Source organism: Dendropsophus ebraccatus, chromosome 1, assembly GCF_027789765.1.
Source record: "Dendropsophus ebraccatus isolate aDenEbr1 chromosome 1, aDenEbr1.pat, whole genome shotgun sequence".
NCBI classification, from domain to species: domain Eukaryota; kingdom Metazoa; phylum Chordata; class Amphibia; order Anura; family Hylidae; genus Dendropsophus; species Dendropsophus ebraccatus.
In genome coordinates, this window is record NC_091454.1 from 120,548,564 (window position 1) to 120,569,107 (window position 20,544).

Genomic DNA, 20,544 nt, shown 5'->3' on the forward strand with positions numbered 1-20,544 from the left:
ATCCTGGAGGGGGGAGCGCTCCTGTGTGATGAGCAGCTCCCCCCTGCGCCCGGCAAGTGATAGCCATAACCCAGCTACTACTCCCATCACCTGCTCATACAATGAGCAGATGATGGGAGCAGTAGTTCAGTGTATCGGCGTGCGGCGGATCGGCGGGCTTACTGTGATAAACCTATTGTACTGATTGAATACATTTGTGCAATACTTTGGGGAGCAGGGACACTTGCTCCACAAAGTATTCTATAGATGTATTCATTCAATAAAGCTTACGGTACACTACATTACTTTACATAGAAATCCATAGAAACAATAAAGTCCCATAGACGTCTACATATAGAGCGCCCCCTGCTGGACACTCCATAGGAATTACACATTTCGTTGTGATGTCACTGTATCTGAGAGAATTCTAACACTCCATGATCTACTAAATTAAGAGAAATAGCCCTATATGTGCATTTCCCATAATTAATGTACATTAGAAATTTGTATAACTTTCCGTAAGTAATAACATATCAAAAATTTATTTTGGCCGGACTTCTCCTTTAAGCAAATACAGAATTGTCTTTAAAAGTAATCATACTTAATTCACAAGTATTTGAAACTGTTGGTTTCAATCAACTTTGTATTAAAGAGAAAAAAAGAGTAAAGAATTTGCTGATAATGCAAAGAGTAACATTCAATACACTCAACAGCAAGTAATTTCCTGTTTAAATATGTCATTGGTTTGTGTTTTTGCATAGTTTAAAGCACAGCAAGGCATTATAATACAAAGCTAACAATCTCATATACACATTGTATCACTATATATACAATTATCATAATAAAATATTCTTTAAATTATTGTAGGTTGTTATTATTCTGCCTTACAAATACAGATGTAATGCAGTTTAAAGGGGGTTTACAGGCAAATGTAACATTTAACCCTGTGCCTCCCTGTACAAAAAAAAATAATAAATGATTTTCAGTCCAATATTAATGGGAATTGTCAGGCACTTTAATGACTAGGATGGGAGGTGTTTAATAGCTGCTTATCCCTCTGTCTGATATAAAAAAAAAAAAAAGTTTGTGGCTGAATTTTTCTTTTGGCTAACTATATACAGTACTTTTTATCTGTAGTTTATCATAACTTGAGAGAGAATGTTTTAGAGAGTATGTAGATATAGGAGTATATTGTGAATTCGATGTACATTGTCAGTAAGAAAACAGTTTTTGTGTGGTTTGGCAGGAAATCTCTAGAAATTTGACAGCCTCAGACTATTCAAGGTCATTGAAGAAGGGGCAAGGCAACATTCACCCCTAGGGTAGATCAGCTCTTCAGAATGCTACTTCTTACAAAAGGAGAACCAAAAATGTCAAAACTGTACATTTACTCATGTTAGTTCAGTTGTGTTACAAGAGTGTTGCAAGATAACCTACTATTAATTTGAGTAGTCACAAGTAACAATTATGATCATCTGACTATCCTATCACTGCAAACATGCACCGGACAGCATTCATTCACAGAGCCTTAATAAGGCTCAATAGTGCAACCAGGCCATATGAATGTTCACTGTATTGGCAAACAAAGTTCATTACACCATCATACACTGTGGGTGCTACATGTCTAATACCAGAGTCGCCTTCACACCTGAATACCATATAACACGAATAAATGCACAGACACAGTTGTATGTTTTCAAATCTCTTTTTTTTAACTCTCTTTAGTGAATATCACAAAAGCAATACAAAAATGTCCAACCTTTTGCGATTAAACAATTCTCATCAAACTCATTAAAGGGGCTTCTGCTTCACACTCAGCAGGAGCACTGGTAAAGTCCGTGTGTTCTGGTCGGCAGAGACCTCCGTCCTGGACGGGAGGCCAGTAGCTAGCGTGGTCACGCTACGTTTCGGAGGCCCAACCCTCCTTTGTCAAGCGTTTCGACACACGGACTTGACCAGCGCTCCTGCTGAGCGTGAAGACTGAGCCCCTTTAATGAGTTTGATGAGAATTGTTTATCGCAAAAGGTTGGACATATTGGTATTGCTTTTTTGATATTCACTAAAGAGAATTTGAGAAGAGATTTGAAAACATACAACTGTGCCTGTGCATTTATTCGTATTATAATAAACCAATAAGAAAAACGGAACCTCTAAACAATCAATATACAAAAAAGCTATCTTTATTAATTAAAAAGCACATAATCGATATAATGCCAAAGGAAACAGTGAATCATGACTGGAAAGATGTTTAAAAACAACAAAACAACAACGAACATACAAGCGGGGGGTAGTGCGAGTGGACCAAGACCACACACATGTAATATATCCAAAGCTGGTAAATATAATAATGCAAGAAATAATAGTAGTACACAGTATATTACCAAGGGTAGAGATGGTAAAGGTGTCCACAGGCAGCACCACAGGGGTGGGGGCTGCCTGTGGACACCTTTACCATCTCTACTCTTGGTAATATACTGTGTACTACTATTATTTCTTGCATTATTATATTTACCAGCTTTGGATATATTACATGTGTGTTGTCTTGGTCCACTCGCACCACCCCCTGCTTGTATGTTCGTTGTTGTTTTGTTGTTTTTAAACATCTTTCCAGTCGTGATTCACTGTTTCCTTTGGCATTATTTCGATTATGTGCTTTTTAATTAATAAAGATAGCTTTTTTGTATATTGATTGTTTAGAGGTTCAGTTTTTCTTATCGGTTTATTAGTTTGCAACTAGAACCCAATATTTTTGTGTGTAAGCACTAAACACTAAGTCCTCCATCCGCAGTACTAGGATTCATGGTCCTGGGTTGGGGGAGATCTGCGAGACTTATGTTTGGTTTATATTCGTATTATAAGTTGACTGTATTGTTCATGCAGCCTATTTAGTTGGCCACACATCCTCATTTACACAGGAAGCTATGCAGCTGAATAACCATAGTTTAAATGGCCTGCAAAAGATACGATAAGTCATCAAAGTAAAGATTTTTCGTTTGTCTGCTACTCGCTGGCCCTTTTACACATGCCTGTTATTGGCAGTGAGTGCTCCTGCCTGCCGATAATCGCCTAGTTTAAGAGGCCCTTTAGTCTGTTCATATCTGTGTTGTTACTTCCATTGTTCTCCTCCATCATGGGAGCAGAATAACAAAAATGATAACCGTGCTGGAGACATCACAACGGGGCACCCAATGGACTATTAACTATAATAGTGTATATTCGGTTTCCCTCATGGTGTCCACCATTTTCAAACACATTTTTTTCAACATTTTGAAACCTTTAAAGCAGATGTCAAATCAGCTTTAAAGGGGTTACCCGGCGAAAATCTTTTTCTTTAAAATGAACAGGTTTCAGAAAGTTATATAGTTAGAATTTACTTCTATTTAAAAATCTCAAGTCTTCCCATACTTATCAGCTGCTGTATGTCCTGCAGGAAGTGTTTTTTTTTTTTCATCTGACACAGTGCTCTCTGCTAACACCTCTGTCCATGTCAGAAACTGTCCAGAGTAGCAGCAAATTCCCATAGAAAACCTCTGCTGCTTTGGACAGTTCCTGACATGGACAGAGGTGGCAGCAGAGAGCACTGTGTCAGATGAAAAGAAAACACAATTTCCTGCAGGACATACAGCAGCTGATAAGTATAGGAAGACTTGAGATTTTTAAAAAGAAGTAAATTACAAATCTATATAACTTTCTGAAACCAGATTTTAAAGAAAATTATTTTTGCTGGATAACCCCTTTAAACTCCAACCAACATTTCAAAATGCTTGGAGAATTTAACAAGTAATTATTTTTGTCTTTAAACAAAAATGTGAAAAAATAAAGTAAGGAGTAAGTTATGTTAACACTGTTAATAGGACACCACGTGTTCTTTCTGATTCAATCTGTGTTGTATCTTTCTTTCCTCCTTCAAATTTCTCCCACTCCTCTTCATTCATCCCTGTATAAACCTGGAATTTCTCATTTGGACATTCCTCATAGTAACTCCTGACATATTTTCCAACAAACCATCCTTTATACTCTTCTGGCTCCTTACATTCCAAGCCATTGTAATTTACATTGTAATGATGCTTTAGCCAGTAGAATAAGTAATGGATGTGATAGTCACACCTCCACGGGTTTTCTCTCAGCCATAGCTTTTTCAAAAAGTACAAATCCTCCAGGACACCATACTGGAAATTGCAGAGCTTGTTTTCTGACAGATCTAATTCATGAAGGTTCATGAGTCCTGCAAATGCAGCTATGAATAGGAAATATAAAACAAAGGCTGTGATTAGTACTGAAATACAGGGTAAACTACTCATGCATTAATCATACCTATAGCCAGCCCCTGGAATGTTTCAACCATCCCTCAAGCATTTTGGGAGGAGATGATTATCAATTGCATAATAGATATCATTCTTACTAAAGGGCTGTGTTATTTTGACAATAATTTGCCTTCTCAGATGCATATGGGTTAAAACTATGTGCACCCAGTAGCGGATTACAATAGGCTCTGAGCTCCTGGGGGGCCCATGGCCACCCAAAAAAACGTATACTTTCAGTGGTATATTGTCTCCTGGCTACATTTCTGCCATGATTTGCAAAAAATTGCTGCTTTTTTACAGCAATTTTGCACAAATCAGGGCATCATGGTATTATCTATCCTGTACTATGAACACCACGCTAATGGTGCCACAGTTACAGTGTGGGGGGGGGGGGGGCAGGCTTGGTGAACAGCCTGGGGCCTATGGTAAAGTTAATCTGCCCCTATGTGCACCCCTAAAAGAACATTGCAAATTAAATAAGAGAATTTGGAGAAACCTTCGATCTTGGCAGATTAATCTCATATATAACATGGTAAAATAACAACTGCTGCATTTAAGGAAACTGTACGACTCTGAAGTCAGTGACTCAATTGCGGGGTGCTGATGGCTTTCCATTGTTCCAGTATATTAACATGCCAGGGGTATGGCTGTACACATTGCTTGTCAACATTTTTCATTTTTAACTTGTCCTACTAGTTGACAATTACCAGCAGCCTTTTGATCATTGATATAATACATAGCACTACTATTATATAAAGATGAAAGTCCCCAAGCTAGTTAAAATAAAAAAAAAACACTCCCTAGCAATAATAATGCATATTTCTTTCTTACAAATTATATTTTTAAAATTACAAATATTTTACAACATCTGTAACAACCTGAACTATAAAATTATATCTTTATTTATCCTGCTTGACAAAACACAACGCGAGAATGGGGGTATTTTGGTAATCATCATCCAAAAAACTGACAAGATATCAATTAAAAAGTCATATATACCCAAAAAGGATACCAATAAAAGCTCCAACTCATGGAATGTGGGGGCACGTAATAAAGTGTTTCAATTGCACCAAAGTAGTCAAACTTAAAGGGGTATTCCAGTATCAGAAAATATACACAGAAACATATACATATTTGTTGTGACATCTAGGGAAAATGAGGTGTGTTTACAGCATGCTTCCTTGTGATAAAACGCCTCAGAATAGACCTCAGAATAAACACAGCTGGAGCTGCAACCTTGGTGTATGCAGTAAAACGAGATATTATGCAACAGCTTTAAGTGGGCAACTGTCAGGGGAGCTGAGGAAGGGGAGTAGGCAGGGTAGGAGGGCTGTGATGGAGAGCTGGGGGAATGCAATGCATTCTGGGATTTGTAGTACTGAGCAATTGCTGAAGCAGGGAGTACAACAGGGAAGTACAGTACTAAGACCCCCAAATAAATAGAGAGTACTATTCCTGTGATGGCAGCCGCCATTACAGGACCAGTACTCTCCACACTTAGGCAACACTCTCTCCATCAAGAAATGTCTCACCTTTCTTCATTGTGCACCGCAGCTATACACCTGCTTGACAAAGGTCAGAATGCCCGAAACTACCCATCTAGGGTAAACTAACAACATGTGAGAGTTGATTAACCTAAGTAATGGTGCGTTTAAACAGACAGATTTATCTGACAGATTTTTGAAGCCAACGCCAGGAATGGATTTGAAAAGGGAAGACATCTCAGGCTTTCCTTTATGATCTGTTCCCTGTGTATAGTCTGTTCCTGGCTTTGGCTTCAAAGATCTGTCAGATAAATCTTTCTGTGTAAATGCACCATTAGGGTCCATTTACACAGAAAGATTTTCTGACATTATCTGCCAAAGATTTGAAGCCAAAGCCAGGAATAGATTTGAAAAGAGGAGAAATCTCAGGCTTTCCTTTATGACCAGATCTCTGTTTGCAGTCTGTTTCTGGCTTTGGCTTCAAATTTTTGGCAGATAATCTGTCAGATAATCTTTCTGTGTAAATGGACCCTATGATGTGCATATACCTGATTTTTTTTGCCTTGAGAGTAAGATGAATAAAAGATGGCTTAATCAGCCTAGTTTTTCTGGAGTTGTGTGCGGTTGATACAAGACCGCTTTGGATGACTTCAACCAATCAAACTACTGCTGATTGGATAAGTCTCAGCTTTCCATGTTTTGAAGTAGAGTACATGCCTCTTTTTATATAGGCGTCTAGCATGTTATCTCTTTTTACATGTTGCCAACATATACTGAGACAAAATAGAAACATCTCCTAATTTCTGAGAAGGACACCAGTAATTCTGGAGTTGACTGTAAATAGGAAGCTTCTAGTACAACCAAATTGAAAAAAAAAATAGTGGCACTAAAAAGAAATTGACACTAAAATCTAAACCCAGCATACTTTGGTAGAGAAACAGGATTACCTAATGGGGATTTGATTTTGTGACATGTGCCAAAATGGAAAACTTGACAGTTCTTACTCCTGAGTCATGTGTAGTAAATGTGCAAATTTCCCCTCCTCCAGCATTCACACTGCGCAGAGATATGCCTCATTGACTCTATGCCTAGAGCTGTTCTCCTCCACGAATTAAGAGTAGTATGCTTATACCTCTTAGTTGTCAGGTCTTTGGAGGCACAATTCCTACTTTTTACCCACACCTATTTGTCCCTCTTTAGTGTTTAAATCTTTTTGTTCTGGCACTGACAAATAGATGAGTATCACTCAATTTATTAAATTGCTTCAAAAGGAATCTGGCTTTTTTTTCAGGAGATTCTTGCTTACATTCCAATTATTGTTCGTTTGTTTGTTGGCTGATGACAAGGATCGTCGGATACTAAAAATTATTAATCAGCCGCACACCTCCCTGTCTGCACAAACAAGGGATGTATGTCCGACAATTGTCAGTAAACGGCTGCACAAATGTGACAGTAGTTGATCATGCGACCCAGCACTTCTATCGGGCAGAGTTTTGCCCTTCTAAAAGGAGCTTAGTTGTTAGTAATAATTGGCCTCTCTGGATTTTGAGTTACCTATGGCCAAGACAGCATAAATCTACTGACAGACTCTTTTTAAATTTGGAAAAAAATAAAAATAATAATTAAATATGCTCAGGCTCCATGATAAAAGAAAAAGCAAACAAACATGTACTTACCTTCCTCGTTCCCTCAGCCTCCGTTGTTTTGGTGCCGCTTGCCGCTGGATTTCCTAGTGCTGGGGTTGGCACAACACACTGGTGCTCAGCCAATCACTGGCCACAGTGGTGTCCTGCCTTGAGTGGCAATATCAGCACCAAGTAGTGGAGAGTATTGAATACTACAAATGTACTAGTGTTTCTGTACCTCTTTCCATTGAACTCTTCACTAGTAGAGATGGGAGACAGATATTATTGCTCCTTGCAAAGTGTGTCCATTTGTCAGCTCTCCATTGGATAGTAAGAAAGTGATTTATTTACCAGCAAACACACTGCAATTGATGCACTATAATTATTGGTAATAAATCACTTATTTTCAGTATCAATTGGAGTGCTGATAGATATGTGATAAACAGTGAAAAACTTGTAAGCTCCAGATTAGAAGTTAACTCAAAGGCAACTGCTGGATGAGTCATCTATGGATTTAGGTGAGAGCAGTATCTTGTTTAGCCATAGGTTACTGGGGTCATGTGCACAATGAAGGGAACTGCATTTTCTCCTATATACTTGAATAGGACTTAGCTGCAATACCAAGCACCGCTAATCATGTGGGCAAGCCACTGTAATAATATAAACAATAATGGGAAAATATTGTTGCAGGAGCCTTTCTATTGTGAAGACAGACCAGGGTTCCAGATGACACATTATTGGCCTGTTATAAGAAGAGACCAATAAATTCAGAGAACCCAATTAAAGAATATGGATATGTTTGAATATATTCTCTGTTTATCACTATTTTGGAAAAAAGCCAAAAAGTAGCAATGTAAGCCAGAAGCTCTTTTTTATCTCCCAAATACCACGGTACACTTGCATATTTGGATCAGATAAGTGTTAAGATTTACTACTATAGCGAAAAGGGAGTTGGTCACTGCCAACCAAGTCCGGCAGTCCTTTTTAAAATTAAAGGTGACCTGAAAATTAGGTTTGGTCCTGTACAGCCACTACTGAGAATATGCCATCAACATTGATATCTTAGGGAAAAAAATCCTTTTTAAAATCTATTTTTTATGTACACTTACCTGGGTCTATAAATTCTATACCATTGTTGCTCAAGTTTAAAATCTCCAGATTTGAAACCTCTTTAAACTGGTTTGCTTGCAGTCGTTTGATTTTATTGCTTGAGAGATCCAGTTTTATGATGTCTGGAGAAATATCAGTTGGAACTTGTTGTAATTCTGAAAGAATGAAAATGATCATTGTTTGTGGTTCTATCATTCTCACTTAGATACAGCTGTGATTGTCTTACGGGATGATTCACTAATGCATAAACCATTCTCCCTAAACAACTATAGCTAAGGATTCATTTGCAGACACAAACCATTTTTGACTACTTACAAGTTTAGGAGTAGTAATCCAGAGAAGGAAACATTGGAAGTATAGTACTGCTGACATCTGGACATTCAAGAAATGCACAAGACATTTTTTAATAGTTTATTTACAAAGGCAACACATTTAAAGGCCCGGCATATTCATCAGCCCAAAGGCTCTTTAGATGAATGTTGCATATCAAAGTGCTGTCTGTTTTGCATTTTCATAAATGGAAAGTGACTTTTTTGCAGTATGCTGGCATATACAGGCCATACAGAGGTCTACTTGGCAATGAACCCCTATGGAGTATTTTAGGGTACGTTCACACTTACCGGATCCGCAGCAGATTTCATTTAAGTAACTGAACACAGTATCAGATCTGCACCATCAAATCTGCTGCGGATCCTGTAGGTGTGAAGGCACCCTTAGGGTGCCTTCACACATACCGACTCGCAGCAAAAAACTTGCTGCAAGTTTCTGCTACGAGCCGAGGTCCTGGAAGGCCCCTATCACTACATACAAGCAGTGGTCTGAAAGACCGCTGTGTGTATGTAATGCAGCCGCCCCCTTAACCCCTTCGGCTCCCGCACCGCTGTCTCCATACATTACCTGGCTCTGGCTGCACGGGGTCCCGGGGTCCCGCTCTGCCGCCCAGCCAATCAGTGGCTGCGGCTGGGCAACACACTGATTGGCTGGGCGGCAGAGCAAGACGCCGGGACCCCGTGCAGCCAGAGCCAGGTAATGTATGGAGACAGCGGTGCGGGAGCCGAAGGGGTTAAGGAGGCGGCTGCATTACATACACACAGCGGTCTTTCAGACCACTGCTTGTATGTAGTGATAGGGGCCTTCCAGGACCTCGGCTCGTAGCAGAAACTCGCAGCAAGTTTTTTGCTGCGAGTCGGTATGTGTGAAGGCACCCTTAATGTGTATTTTGGGAACTTTTCTGCAAGCTAAATGGGCAAGATGTAATGCGGAAGGGGCCTTATAGTGGATAGTTTTCTTTAGAACATGTTTTACATAGGTATGTAACAATAATTTTTCCTACAGTGTAAAAAATGAAAACAATGGCACTTGGAAAATAGCTGAATAATAATAATTGACTACTTTCAGCAAGAATTATAATGTTTGCTGACAAATCCATTTTAACTAATCAACCACTATGCAATCATTAGTATCAGGTGATTATGCAATTCCAGGAAAGAAAACTATTGATGCCCTATCCATAGTACCCTTGTAATGCCACTACACAGGGAATGCCGCAAACTGCTGCCTGCTCTGTACTTAGTCCCATACAGTGCGGGTGCCATACAGATAGGAATAAGCTATCAATGTTTATATTAACATACAGTATAAAGTATACCATGCATAAAATGAAGCCCAGGTAATTTTGTATCCTAGGGAACACCGTTGTCAATGAAAAAGTGTACCCTATCATCCCTCTTTCATTGCTCTATCATGTTATCATAGTTAATATTTTGTTAACAACTGGGGGTTGGGGTTAACTTAAAGGAGAAGTCTGAGCAAAATAATTTTAAGATATGTTATTGCCCAACAAAAATTATAAAAATTACTAATAGACACTTATCATGGGAAACGCACATGTAGTGCATTTTCCCTGCACTTACTACAGCATGGCCTGTTCAGCTCTCTGTAAAGTTGGTGATGTCACGTCACATAAACTGCCGACTCCAGCTGCTCCAGTCTGTCCCATCGCTACAACAGATGTCGGCAGTTTATGTGACGTGACATCACCAACTTTACAGAGACCTGAACACACCATGCTGTAGTAAGTGCAGGAAAAATGCACTGTAGGTTCTTTTCCATAGTAAGTGTCTATTAGTAATTTAAATATGTTATTGGGCAATAACATATTTTAAAATTATTTTATCCGGACTTCCCCTTTAATAAAGTGGTATTCTGGGAAAAATTAACTTTTCCTCTATCGACACGAAAGAGGAAAAGTAATAGATTGCAGGGCTCTGACCCCTGAACCCCCTGGCGATCTCTGTATCAGATCCCGCCGGCTCTGTTATGAATACGTCGCACTCGGAATAGGGGAAAAGTAAATTTTTCCCAGAATACTCCTTTAATGGTTAATACATTTAGTTTACAGGTATCTGAGGTTGGTATAAGGATCCATCTGTTACTATTTTTCCAATAATAAATAAATAAAACTTTAAAAAAAAACAACTAATGGACCCAATTTATGTCAATAGAAGAAAGCAATCAGTAAGAACAGAAACCATGATACCAGTGTAAGCAGAGTTTTTCCAAAAACAGATATTTAAACCTTTTCCCAAAAATGTATATGACTGGATTGGGTAATCTTTTTGGTGCTAAATACCTTGATATATAGTAACAGATGGTATTGTACTGTGTAAGCCAGAAAACTCCATGCAAATACTTTTGTGTAAAAAGGACTAGTAAGTATTTTAGGTGTGATATTTTCTTTGGTTAGCCAACAAAGGTATATTTACAAGCTTTTGAAGTACATAGACTTCTTCCTGAAGCAAGTTTACAACTCAAGGCATCTGGTGGTGGGGTGGTGGAGAATACATCATTAGGATAAGCTAAAGTAATAAAATTAAGGTATTTTTTTTCTTACACAATTGAAAGGACAACAGTTTATTTAGGAGCCCAGAGATCTGGGGTCACCCTACAGAAGGTTGCGAATCTAATGCCTGGATTTATAACCCATTACATGGACACATTTCACAATTCACAGCAGAGTTACCCCAGAATTCTGGAATCCTAAGTAAACTGTTGTCCTTTCAATTATGTAACAAAACCTCAATGTTATTACTGTTCCCTTGCATTTAAAATGAATAGATATGTTTTCGTACCTTTTCTTCTGCAGTCTAGTGTTGCAATTGGATAAAGATATGTATGACAAAGTGTTGAATCCACAGAAGGTTTAGTGACCTTGGATCCTTCTAATTGTTTTGGTTTTCCGTCTTCTTCTTGGCATATCACTTGAGGTGTGATCTGTTTTAATTTTTGACCTTTCAACCCTGCTGGGCTCTCACACTTGGCATAATTTCCAAAATTCCTGTTTCGTGGAATCTGTAGTAATGTTACAAGTGACTCTAGCTCACAGTTGCAATCCCAAGGATTGTCATAAAGCCGAAGGTAAGTAAGTCGTGGCATTTGGATAAATACTTCCTCTGACAATGTTTTTATCTGGTTATGTTGCAGTAGAAGAGTTGTCAGTCTTTTTAACCCAAAGAAAGCCTGATGCTCAATTTTTCTGATTTCATTTTGTTGCAAATCCAGACTCTTTAAATTTTGAAACTTAGAAAATGCATTATTTTTTATAATACGAATTCTATTTCTTGCAAGCAAAATGTGTATCAGGTCTTCTGGCCAATCGTTCACTACAGTTGTCTGCCTCCTCTCCTGGCAGTCCAAATATTTTTCATTAACATATGTGTATATCTCACATGGTAATCCTGGGGCATAGCGTTTAACAGTACTAGAGGATTTTCTTGATTTGTCATGACTTCTTAGGTTATTTTTTCTTACTTTCCTAAACTCAGATGCTTTACAAAAAAAAAGTAATATTATTAGGGTAACCACTTGCATTCTTACATCCAAGCCGACTCTTATTTCCCAATACTGCAGTGAAATATTTTTCTTGAAGCTGATTCACAGCTGAGATAGTTGAAATCCCTCTACTGAAAAACAAAAAAAGGGAATGTGAACTTTAATTAGACATTTCAATAAAACATTAGAAAAAAATTCTATGGTACTGTGTTAGCCAGAAAAACCCACATGGTGGTAAATACTTACAGTCAAAATATTTTTGGAGTGATACCTTTATTGACCAGCAAAACAATGCTTACTTCACAAACAAACAAATCTAGTTCTGGAACTAATTTAACATTTCCTACACAAAAATAAAATGTATTATTTGTACAGAACATTAACATTGTGATAGCTCTAGTACTTGTTTTGCTATTGTTTCCAGTTTGATATTTTTTTGCAAGAACATTTATGAGGATTTATGCTTCATTGGAAACCTGCGCTTTATGGGCACTAGTCATTTTGCAGTTTAGAGTAAGTGAATTTGTAGCTAAAAGCTATATTTCTGCTCTATAAGACAAGCTGAGGTGGTAGAGGAGAGGGTACACAAATCAACCACTTGAAACACAAATCCTTGTAGGTCCTGTAGCTAAACTGTAGTCAGATCTACCATACTGGAGCTGAGCAAAAAAGCAGCTAAGTAACAAAAAAACAGGTAAGCATCCCCTGTAGGTACACTCCTGAATGGAGAGTAATTGTGATATACAATATTCACACAAGCAAAACCCCAACAGGCTCTCAATAACTGTCTTGTCTACCCTTTTGAAATCCATATAGGAGCATAGCACTCCCTTGGAGCATACTTAGCTAATACCTAAAACTTAATTGTAATGTGCAGTGGTTTTGGCCCTGTTATGCCACTGAACCAATTTGTTTTTAACCTCTATCCTGCTCCAGGATACGGAAGCTGGACTTGACTACTACTAGTACACCAGGTTGCTCCGCAAGTGTGGTCTTAGTGTGGGTAGCAGCTGGTCCTGAGGACCAGACAGTGCCTGAGCTAGACACTGGGGAAACAGGTAATTTACGGTGAAGTCAGCAGGCTGGGTTGTTACCAGGAGATTCAGACGGAACCAGGGATGAGGCAGCAATTTAGTCAAAACAGGTGGATGGTCAGGGCAGGAAGCTCAGATGAAGGTTTGGCAACAGGAAAAATTAATGGTACAGAAGGGCTTAGGCAAGTAGGGGTAGCCAAGGAACTAGTAAGGATATAACAAAATAGAAGACACAGAAACAACACCTTAGCTTGGAAATGCAAGGAAACCAACTACACTATTACACTTAAAAAAAAGTTTCTGAATAAGGAATTTGCTGGTGGAATATCAGTAATTACGAAGACAGGAAGCAGTACATGTGGATGTTGTTCAAACATAATATAGAAAGAAGAAGGTCTGGAAGACACCATAGGATGGTTATTGTAACAGAACTTTGCCCAGGGAAGAAGTTGCACCCAGTCATTGTGATGCGCAGAGACAAAATGGCATAAAAAATTTTCTGGAGTCTGGTTCACTCGCTCTATTTGGCCGTTAGTCTGAGAAAGGTAACCTGACAAGTAATGTCCAAAACTTTAAAGTGAACTGCATTTCATGATCAGAGACAATATTAAGAAGTACAAGTCCTTCCTTAATATTTCCCATTCCTTTTAAATCCACTCCCAGTTCTGGCTCAAAAACTGCAATGGCAGTTTTACAAAAAAATAAAATAAAATAAAAAAACCTGCTATGTATGACAGCAGCCTAAGTGTCTGTTTTCTATACAGGGGAGGAATCAGAGGATGTGTGATAGTAAATGGCCCTGGAAAGGAAGACAGCAATATTTACTTTGGTGGTGCTCTTTATTATCATAAGATACTGCACATTTTCCAATGAAAATTCATTTCTATGATGTAGACCGAGACTGAGGTGAAATACAGTGTTAAAATACAATTATGGAATTAAGGAGCCAGTGAATACAAAGCCTTCTAACAAGAACACTTACGCCAAACAACAGGCAGCATGTGCAACATGCTTGTATATAGCAAACACAATGGTTGCACCTGTAAGAAAGTTTGGTTTTGGAAGGCTAGCACATGGGTGCATATGTATGATTTGTCAAGGCCTGTGCTCCTATTAAGAACAGAAAAAGTGTACTAGCGGGGGGGGAAATTGCACTAATAATACATTCCCCCCATAATCTGTGATATCTCTTCATTGATTTTGGTCAAAATTGATTACTAATTTAATACACTGCACTACTACTGTACTGCAGTTTATTATGCCAGTCAGCATATTATACATTTATGGCAGGCCTCCAGCTGCCATAGAAACCCATCAGCACCTAGTAATTGTATCACCAGGCTGTGATGGAGTGAGAGAGACCCACAGATCTGTTATATGCCGTGATCATGATTTGACTTTGGCTTGTAATGTGTTAAACTGATAACATCTGAGGCTTCTTTTTTCCTGGCAGTCAGTGTGGAAGCCTTCTGTCAGTGTGATGGGAGACTGCCCCCCCCCCCTCCCTTCCCGTCAGGCTGCTAGGCTGACACCTTAAAAAGACAGCAGCCTATCAAACAGTCCCTGTGGTCACTAACTAGTTAAATAAGGCTCATATCCTTAGCTGCTTGCAATAATATTACGATTGCTCACTATGATTATGAAGACAACTTAGAGTGTGTGGCATATGATATACAGTATTTCATTACTGTTTCCTGGATGTCTTGCTGACCTTGCTTGGATAAGTAGAGGCTGGCTTAAGCTGTACGCTGACTAACAGGGAAAACCCTGGTGGAAAGACATGCTGATAGGAATGACAGCCAAGTAGCCTAAAACATAATTGGGACATGATGTTTCAGTTATGGATTTAGGCCTTGTCCACACATCCGTACTTTGGGTGCACAGTTGCGGATCTCAGGACACATTAAAGTCTATAGCCCAATGCAATAACAGTGCATGCCAAGGTCTGTGCATTTTCTAATTTTCGGGTATGTATAGTGTATTTAAAAAAAATAATAATTTGGGGGCAATTCTGAGCAATTCTGCATTTTTTACTAATATGCTGAACATGTGAGGAGCCTCCAAACCATTAAAACATGAGCCCAGTGTTCTATTCAACTACCAATTAAAATGGCAGAACTAAACAAAGGTGTGTATACCTCAATAATCATGTCTGTTTAACGATAAATTGTGCATAATTTTAGTTGCAATGCTAGAGGCTGTAGGAAATAGGTTCCTTTTATAAGCAATAAAATGGTTGGGAATTGGGAGGCTATTTAGGGCTATTATAGTGAAAGTTTCCATCATCAGGAAGGCTGAAGAGACATAGCTTGCCCACAGACATACCATCAGGGGCGGATTAACTTTACTATGGGCCCCAGGCTGTTCACCAAGCTTGGGCCCTCCCAACCTACTGTAACTATGGCGACACTAACTTAAGTCTTTTTTCTCAATAATGCAGCCTGTAAAGGACCTGTGGTGACATCATTGTCACATGATAAGGTCCTTCAATATATTCTCTAATGTTACTGCATTGTCTCCTGGCTGCAGTTTTGCCCTGATTTGTGCAAAATTGCGGTAAAAATCAGAGATTTTTATGCAAATATGACTGAACATAAGTCTGTTTGGGGGGCCATGGGCCCCTCCCCTCAGGAGCTCAGGGCTCTGGGATACTGCCCGAAATGGACCTATTATAATCCGCTACTGCTTACCATGCACATAGGGGGACATTTATCTAGCCATCTGATGTTAAGGGTCCTATTACATGCCCAGAATTCTCAGCTGTGGGGGGCGCAAATGAGTGTCAATTGGTGGCTCGTTTGCTGTGCCTTTACACAGCACAAGAAATTGCACAGATGGGTTGCATTGAACAATCCATGTATCGCTCTTGCAGCCCTGATAACTGACAGCACAGATTGGTATGTATCCATGCTGTCAGTTCCCAGATCGCAAGCAGTAGTCTATACATACCAGCCACGCTGCTTGTGATCCAGGATCTAGCTCTCTGATCCTTGCGCTGGGTGTATTTTCAGACCCCGCCTCCTCTGGTTATCAATCATTCCGGAGGAGGAGAAAGCAGCCTGAAGTTACAGCAATGGCCAGAGGACCGTGCTGTCAGTTTCTCTTTATCTTTCTCAGCCACACAAACTCCTGTTTACACAGGACGATGCACTGCCGATAAAAAGAAATTTGTGAGCAGGCACAAAAAGTGGAATCAGCAAATAATCGTGCATTTGCCTGGTCTTCGGCTGATTGATGCCCATTTTACGCAGGCCGATTATTGGCTGCAGGAGCAACTATAGCAATGCTCCTGGCCAATAATCAGCCTGTGTAAAAGATCCCTTAGATCGGTTTTGTTACCGACAGAAACCAAGCAGTTCTCAGCTTTGATTTCTCAAATTGTGAGCCATAAAATTTAATAAGTCTCTTCGTATCTATGGAACATTTATAGATAGTAGAAAGGAGGGTTTAAATTGGTAGTGGGATCCCTAGTCTACTGTGATGCTGTGTAGGCTGGGCTTACAGAAACAGCCAGGAGTGTATTGTCCCTCCCTATATACAAAGGGAGGGACATATCACTCAAGGCCAGCACGATTCAGCTCTTGGGGCTACCAAATGAATAGAAGGAACCCTATTTCCCTCAGCTATTAAATCTATAAATTCTCTGAAACACAACTAGAGATTAACGCAACTTCAGCGTGCTCGAATCTTATCGTTCGTTTGAATACCAGTGGCTAAAGAAGTTGGATGCAGCTGTAGGGAACCCCGGAAAACATTGATGCAGATACCGAATGATAAGACTCTAACCAGAACATTGCAGTTTTTTATGGTGGTCTCGAAGAAATTTAAATCTAATGTTTGTACCACAAAACCAAAAACTGATCACCAGAAAATACTACCAATCATATAACATTTTTTGCAAGTTCCTGGTTTGCTTGTTTTTATGCCAGAAACGTTTTTTTTTTTGTTTTTTTTTTAAGATGAAGTAAATATAGCAGTTTCGCTGTATTATAAAGTTAAGGTCCATTCAGTGAAATGGTTGTTGTTGTTGGCTAAGTAGGTCTTATATTACCCTGTCATGTTTTAACTTGATCATCTGGTTTTCATATTTCTTTCAGTTGTTTGGACTAAAGGCTTATTTGGTTAGAACTAACCCTGCATTGTTTTTTTTTTAAACTGGGTATCCAATAAGTTTGTGTGTTAACAATGCTGTTTCAAAATATCCCTCCAATGATGTCCAAAAATCTTCTGATCAGTTTCCTTGGGGTTCCTTAAGTATACACTATGCTTCAGGGCACACAGAAAGCAGTTTAAAGTAAATCTGCTGAAATTCAAGTTTCGAACAGCAGACACTGTTAGATAGCTATTAGGACAAAGAAACACATTGTACCATTCATGTATCCCTCTTTGTCTCCATAGTGTACAAAAATGCTTTTATTCTCTTGTGTCAGAGGATTTTCCAAGCTCCTCAAGTCCAGAAAGCTGGAATGCCCCTCCTACCTTTCCCATCTCTATCCCTGCTTGAAAGTTAGCCAGAAATAGCTGAAGTCCCTAACAGGGTCAGGTATGGAACTGGGGAGTAAGGAGTTGTTGAAGTCCTCAGCACTTCAGGAGCTTGGGAAAGCCTCTGTCTCTGCCCTGGAGAATAAAACAGTTTTGGGCCATGTTCACACAATGTAAGTTAAGTATTAATCACACCCGTTGTTGTCGATTTGCAACATAGCCGTGATTAATACTTAACTTACATTGTGCTGCAGCTAGAGGGAATCCTGGCCGGAGTGTATACACATAGTATAAACTCCGGCCGGGAACGCTAGTGGCCACGCAAAAAACTAACATGTCAGTTTTCTGCGCCCGCAGATAACCTGTCAGTTCACGCAATGGAGTGTGCGGCTCCGGCAATGGGGAATTCGGATGTCAATGTGCGCCCGCATCCGAATTCAGTAGAAATGAAGATCATCCGTCTGGTATTGCAGTATTGGCCAGAATGATCTTCAGTAACACCGGCCTTTCTGTGACCCGGCAGAACTACGTGTGAACATGGCCTTGTACATTATGGAGGAACAGATGGAAACATGAAAGGCATAATGTGTCTCCTTGCCCTAACAGCTATCTAACAGTGTCAGCAGTATGGAACTTGAATTGCAGATGATAGATTACCTTTAAGAATTGAACATTATATTAATACTTTTTCTATTATTAGTTCTAATTAAATGACTATGTTTTCAAATGATTGTAAATGTAAGTAAAGCACATTAGTATTGGTAGGAAAACATCTGCACAACTTCTTAAACCTATTTTAAATGTTCTCTAATCTCTGTTACAACATAATAAAAAAGACATTCCTAGCTCTCCTTCCATATTTTATGTAATTTTAAAGCTCGATCTTTGTAATACTTTGGGAGACAATTTTATATCTGAGGTTCGAGTCTTATGTTATGCAAGTTTGAGAAAAACACAGCTGAATCTGCAGCAGATTTCGCTGCAAAGGAGAACAGTGCAGTGATAAAGTTTTTGTTTCTGAAAATGATGTCAGCCAAAGACATTCACTGTGCTATGGTGCAAACATTAGGCAACATGAGCTTTTACTGCACATAAAAAAAATTGGCTGCAAAGCTTTAAAAATGGGTACTTTAACACAAAGACTGTTCTGGGAGACACAGTTATGTAGTTACATAGTTAATATGGTTGAAAAAATATAAAAGTCCATCAAGTTCAACCTGCAGAAACCCTACTGTGCTGACCCAGAGGAAGGCAAAAACCCCTATGAGGCAGATGACAATTGCCCCATTACAGGGAGATAATTCCTTCCCGACTCCAATGGCAATCAGAATAAATCCCCGGATCAGCGTCCTATCACCAGAAATCTAATGTCCATAACCTGTAATATTATATTTCTCAAAAAAAGCATCCAGGCCTCCCTTGAACGTATTCAATGAATTAGCCATGACAACATTATGTGGCAGAGAGTTCCATAGTCTCAGTGCTCTTAGGGTACTATTACACGGAACGATAATCGGCCGAATTGGCCCGATTTGGCCGATTATCGCTGCGTGTAATAAATGCAACGATCAGCCGATGATCGTTGTCATCGTTGATATAGGTTAGACCCTATTTTCGTTGGGCGCCGACCGCGCACCGCTGCGTGTAATAGCGGTGCGTGGCCGGCGACTAACGATATACATTACCCATCCACGTTCCAGGGCTGCTCCTGCCGTCCGCTTCTCCCGGGGTCCCGCGCGCGCTCTAGCTTCACAGAGGCCTGTCAGCTGATAGGCCGCTCAGCCAATCACAGGCCGCGGCGGTCCCGGCCTGTGATTGGCTGAGCAGCCTACCAGCTGACAGGCCGCTGTGAAGCTAGAGCGCGCACGGGACCCCGGGAGAAGCGGCCGGCAGGAGAAGCGGCCGGCAGGAGCAGCCCTGGAACGTGGATGGGTAATGTATGTCCTTGCAGCTCTTGTCAAACGATTATCGGGCCGTGTAATAGGCCCAGTAAACGAGCAACGATCTAGCAGATCTCTGCTCGTTTACAGGTATTGTCGGGCCCTGCTCGGCCCGTGTAATACCACCCTTACAGTAAAGAATCCCCGTCTGTGCTGATAGTGAAACCTCTCGTCTAGACATAGCGGATGTCCCCTTGTCATAGTTACAGGCCTAGGTATAAAAAGATCACTACAAAGATCTCTGTACTGGCCATTCATATATTTGTACATTGTGATCAGATTGCCACTTCATCCTTTTTATAAACTAAAAAGCCCCAATCTTGACAGCCTGTTTTGGCTCTGTAACCCACCTACTTCCAAATGACCTTGGTTGCCCTCCTCTGCACCCGCTCCAGTTCAGCCATGTCCTTCTTATATACTAGTGCCCAAAACTGTACACAGTATTCAATATGTGGTCTTTTTGAGGGGACCAACATTTTCAGTTTTAAGTCTTATTATTTATATAGGTGAAGAACATTTTGAGATTCTTTTTACTTTCCCTGATAATCCTTCTTTCTGTTGCAAACTTTGCTTCTTTTATTAACACACAAAAACACAGAAACTACACTACAGACATGAAAATAGTTAAAAGCAGCTTCTTTTATTAGTTTTTTTTACTAGAGACGAGCGAACCTCGAGCATTCTCGAGTCCATCCGAACCCGAACTTTCGGCATTTGATTAGCGGTGGCTGCTGAACTTGGATAAAGCCCTAAGG

At 39.7% G+C, this 20,544-nt stretch overlaps 2 protein-coding genes across 6 annotated transcripts in view; one reads left to right on the top strand and one right to left on the bottom strand.

Moving 5' to 3' along the window:
- Positions 1-20,544, top strand: part of FBXL13 (F-box and leucine rich repeat protein 13) — a 150,442-nt gene that overhangs the window by 43,766 nt on the left and 86,132 nt on the right. The gene's annotated exons all lie outside the window — the stretch shown is intronic.
- LRRC17 (leucine rich repeat containing 17) overlaps positions 3,682-20,544 on the bottom strand; it is a 33,605-nt gene continuing 16,742 nt past the window's right edge. For both annotated transcript variants that reach the window (XM_069977991.1, XM_069978001.1), the window contains exons 2-4: positions 11,634-12,464; positions 8,502-8,657; positions 3,682-4,216 (exon numbers count right to left, since the gene is read on the bottom strand). In XM_069977991.1, the coding sequence (XP_069834092.1) occupies positions 3,813-4,216; positions 8,502-8,657; positions 11,634-12,372 (1,299 nt within the window). In that variant the 5' untranslated portion in view covers positions 12,373-12,464 and the 3' untranslated portion in view covers positions 3,682-3,812. The remainder of the gene's footprint in view (positions 4,217-8,501; positions 8,658-11,633; positions 12,465-20,544) is intronic.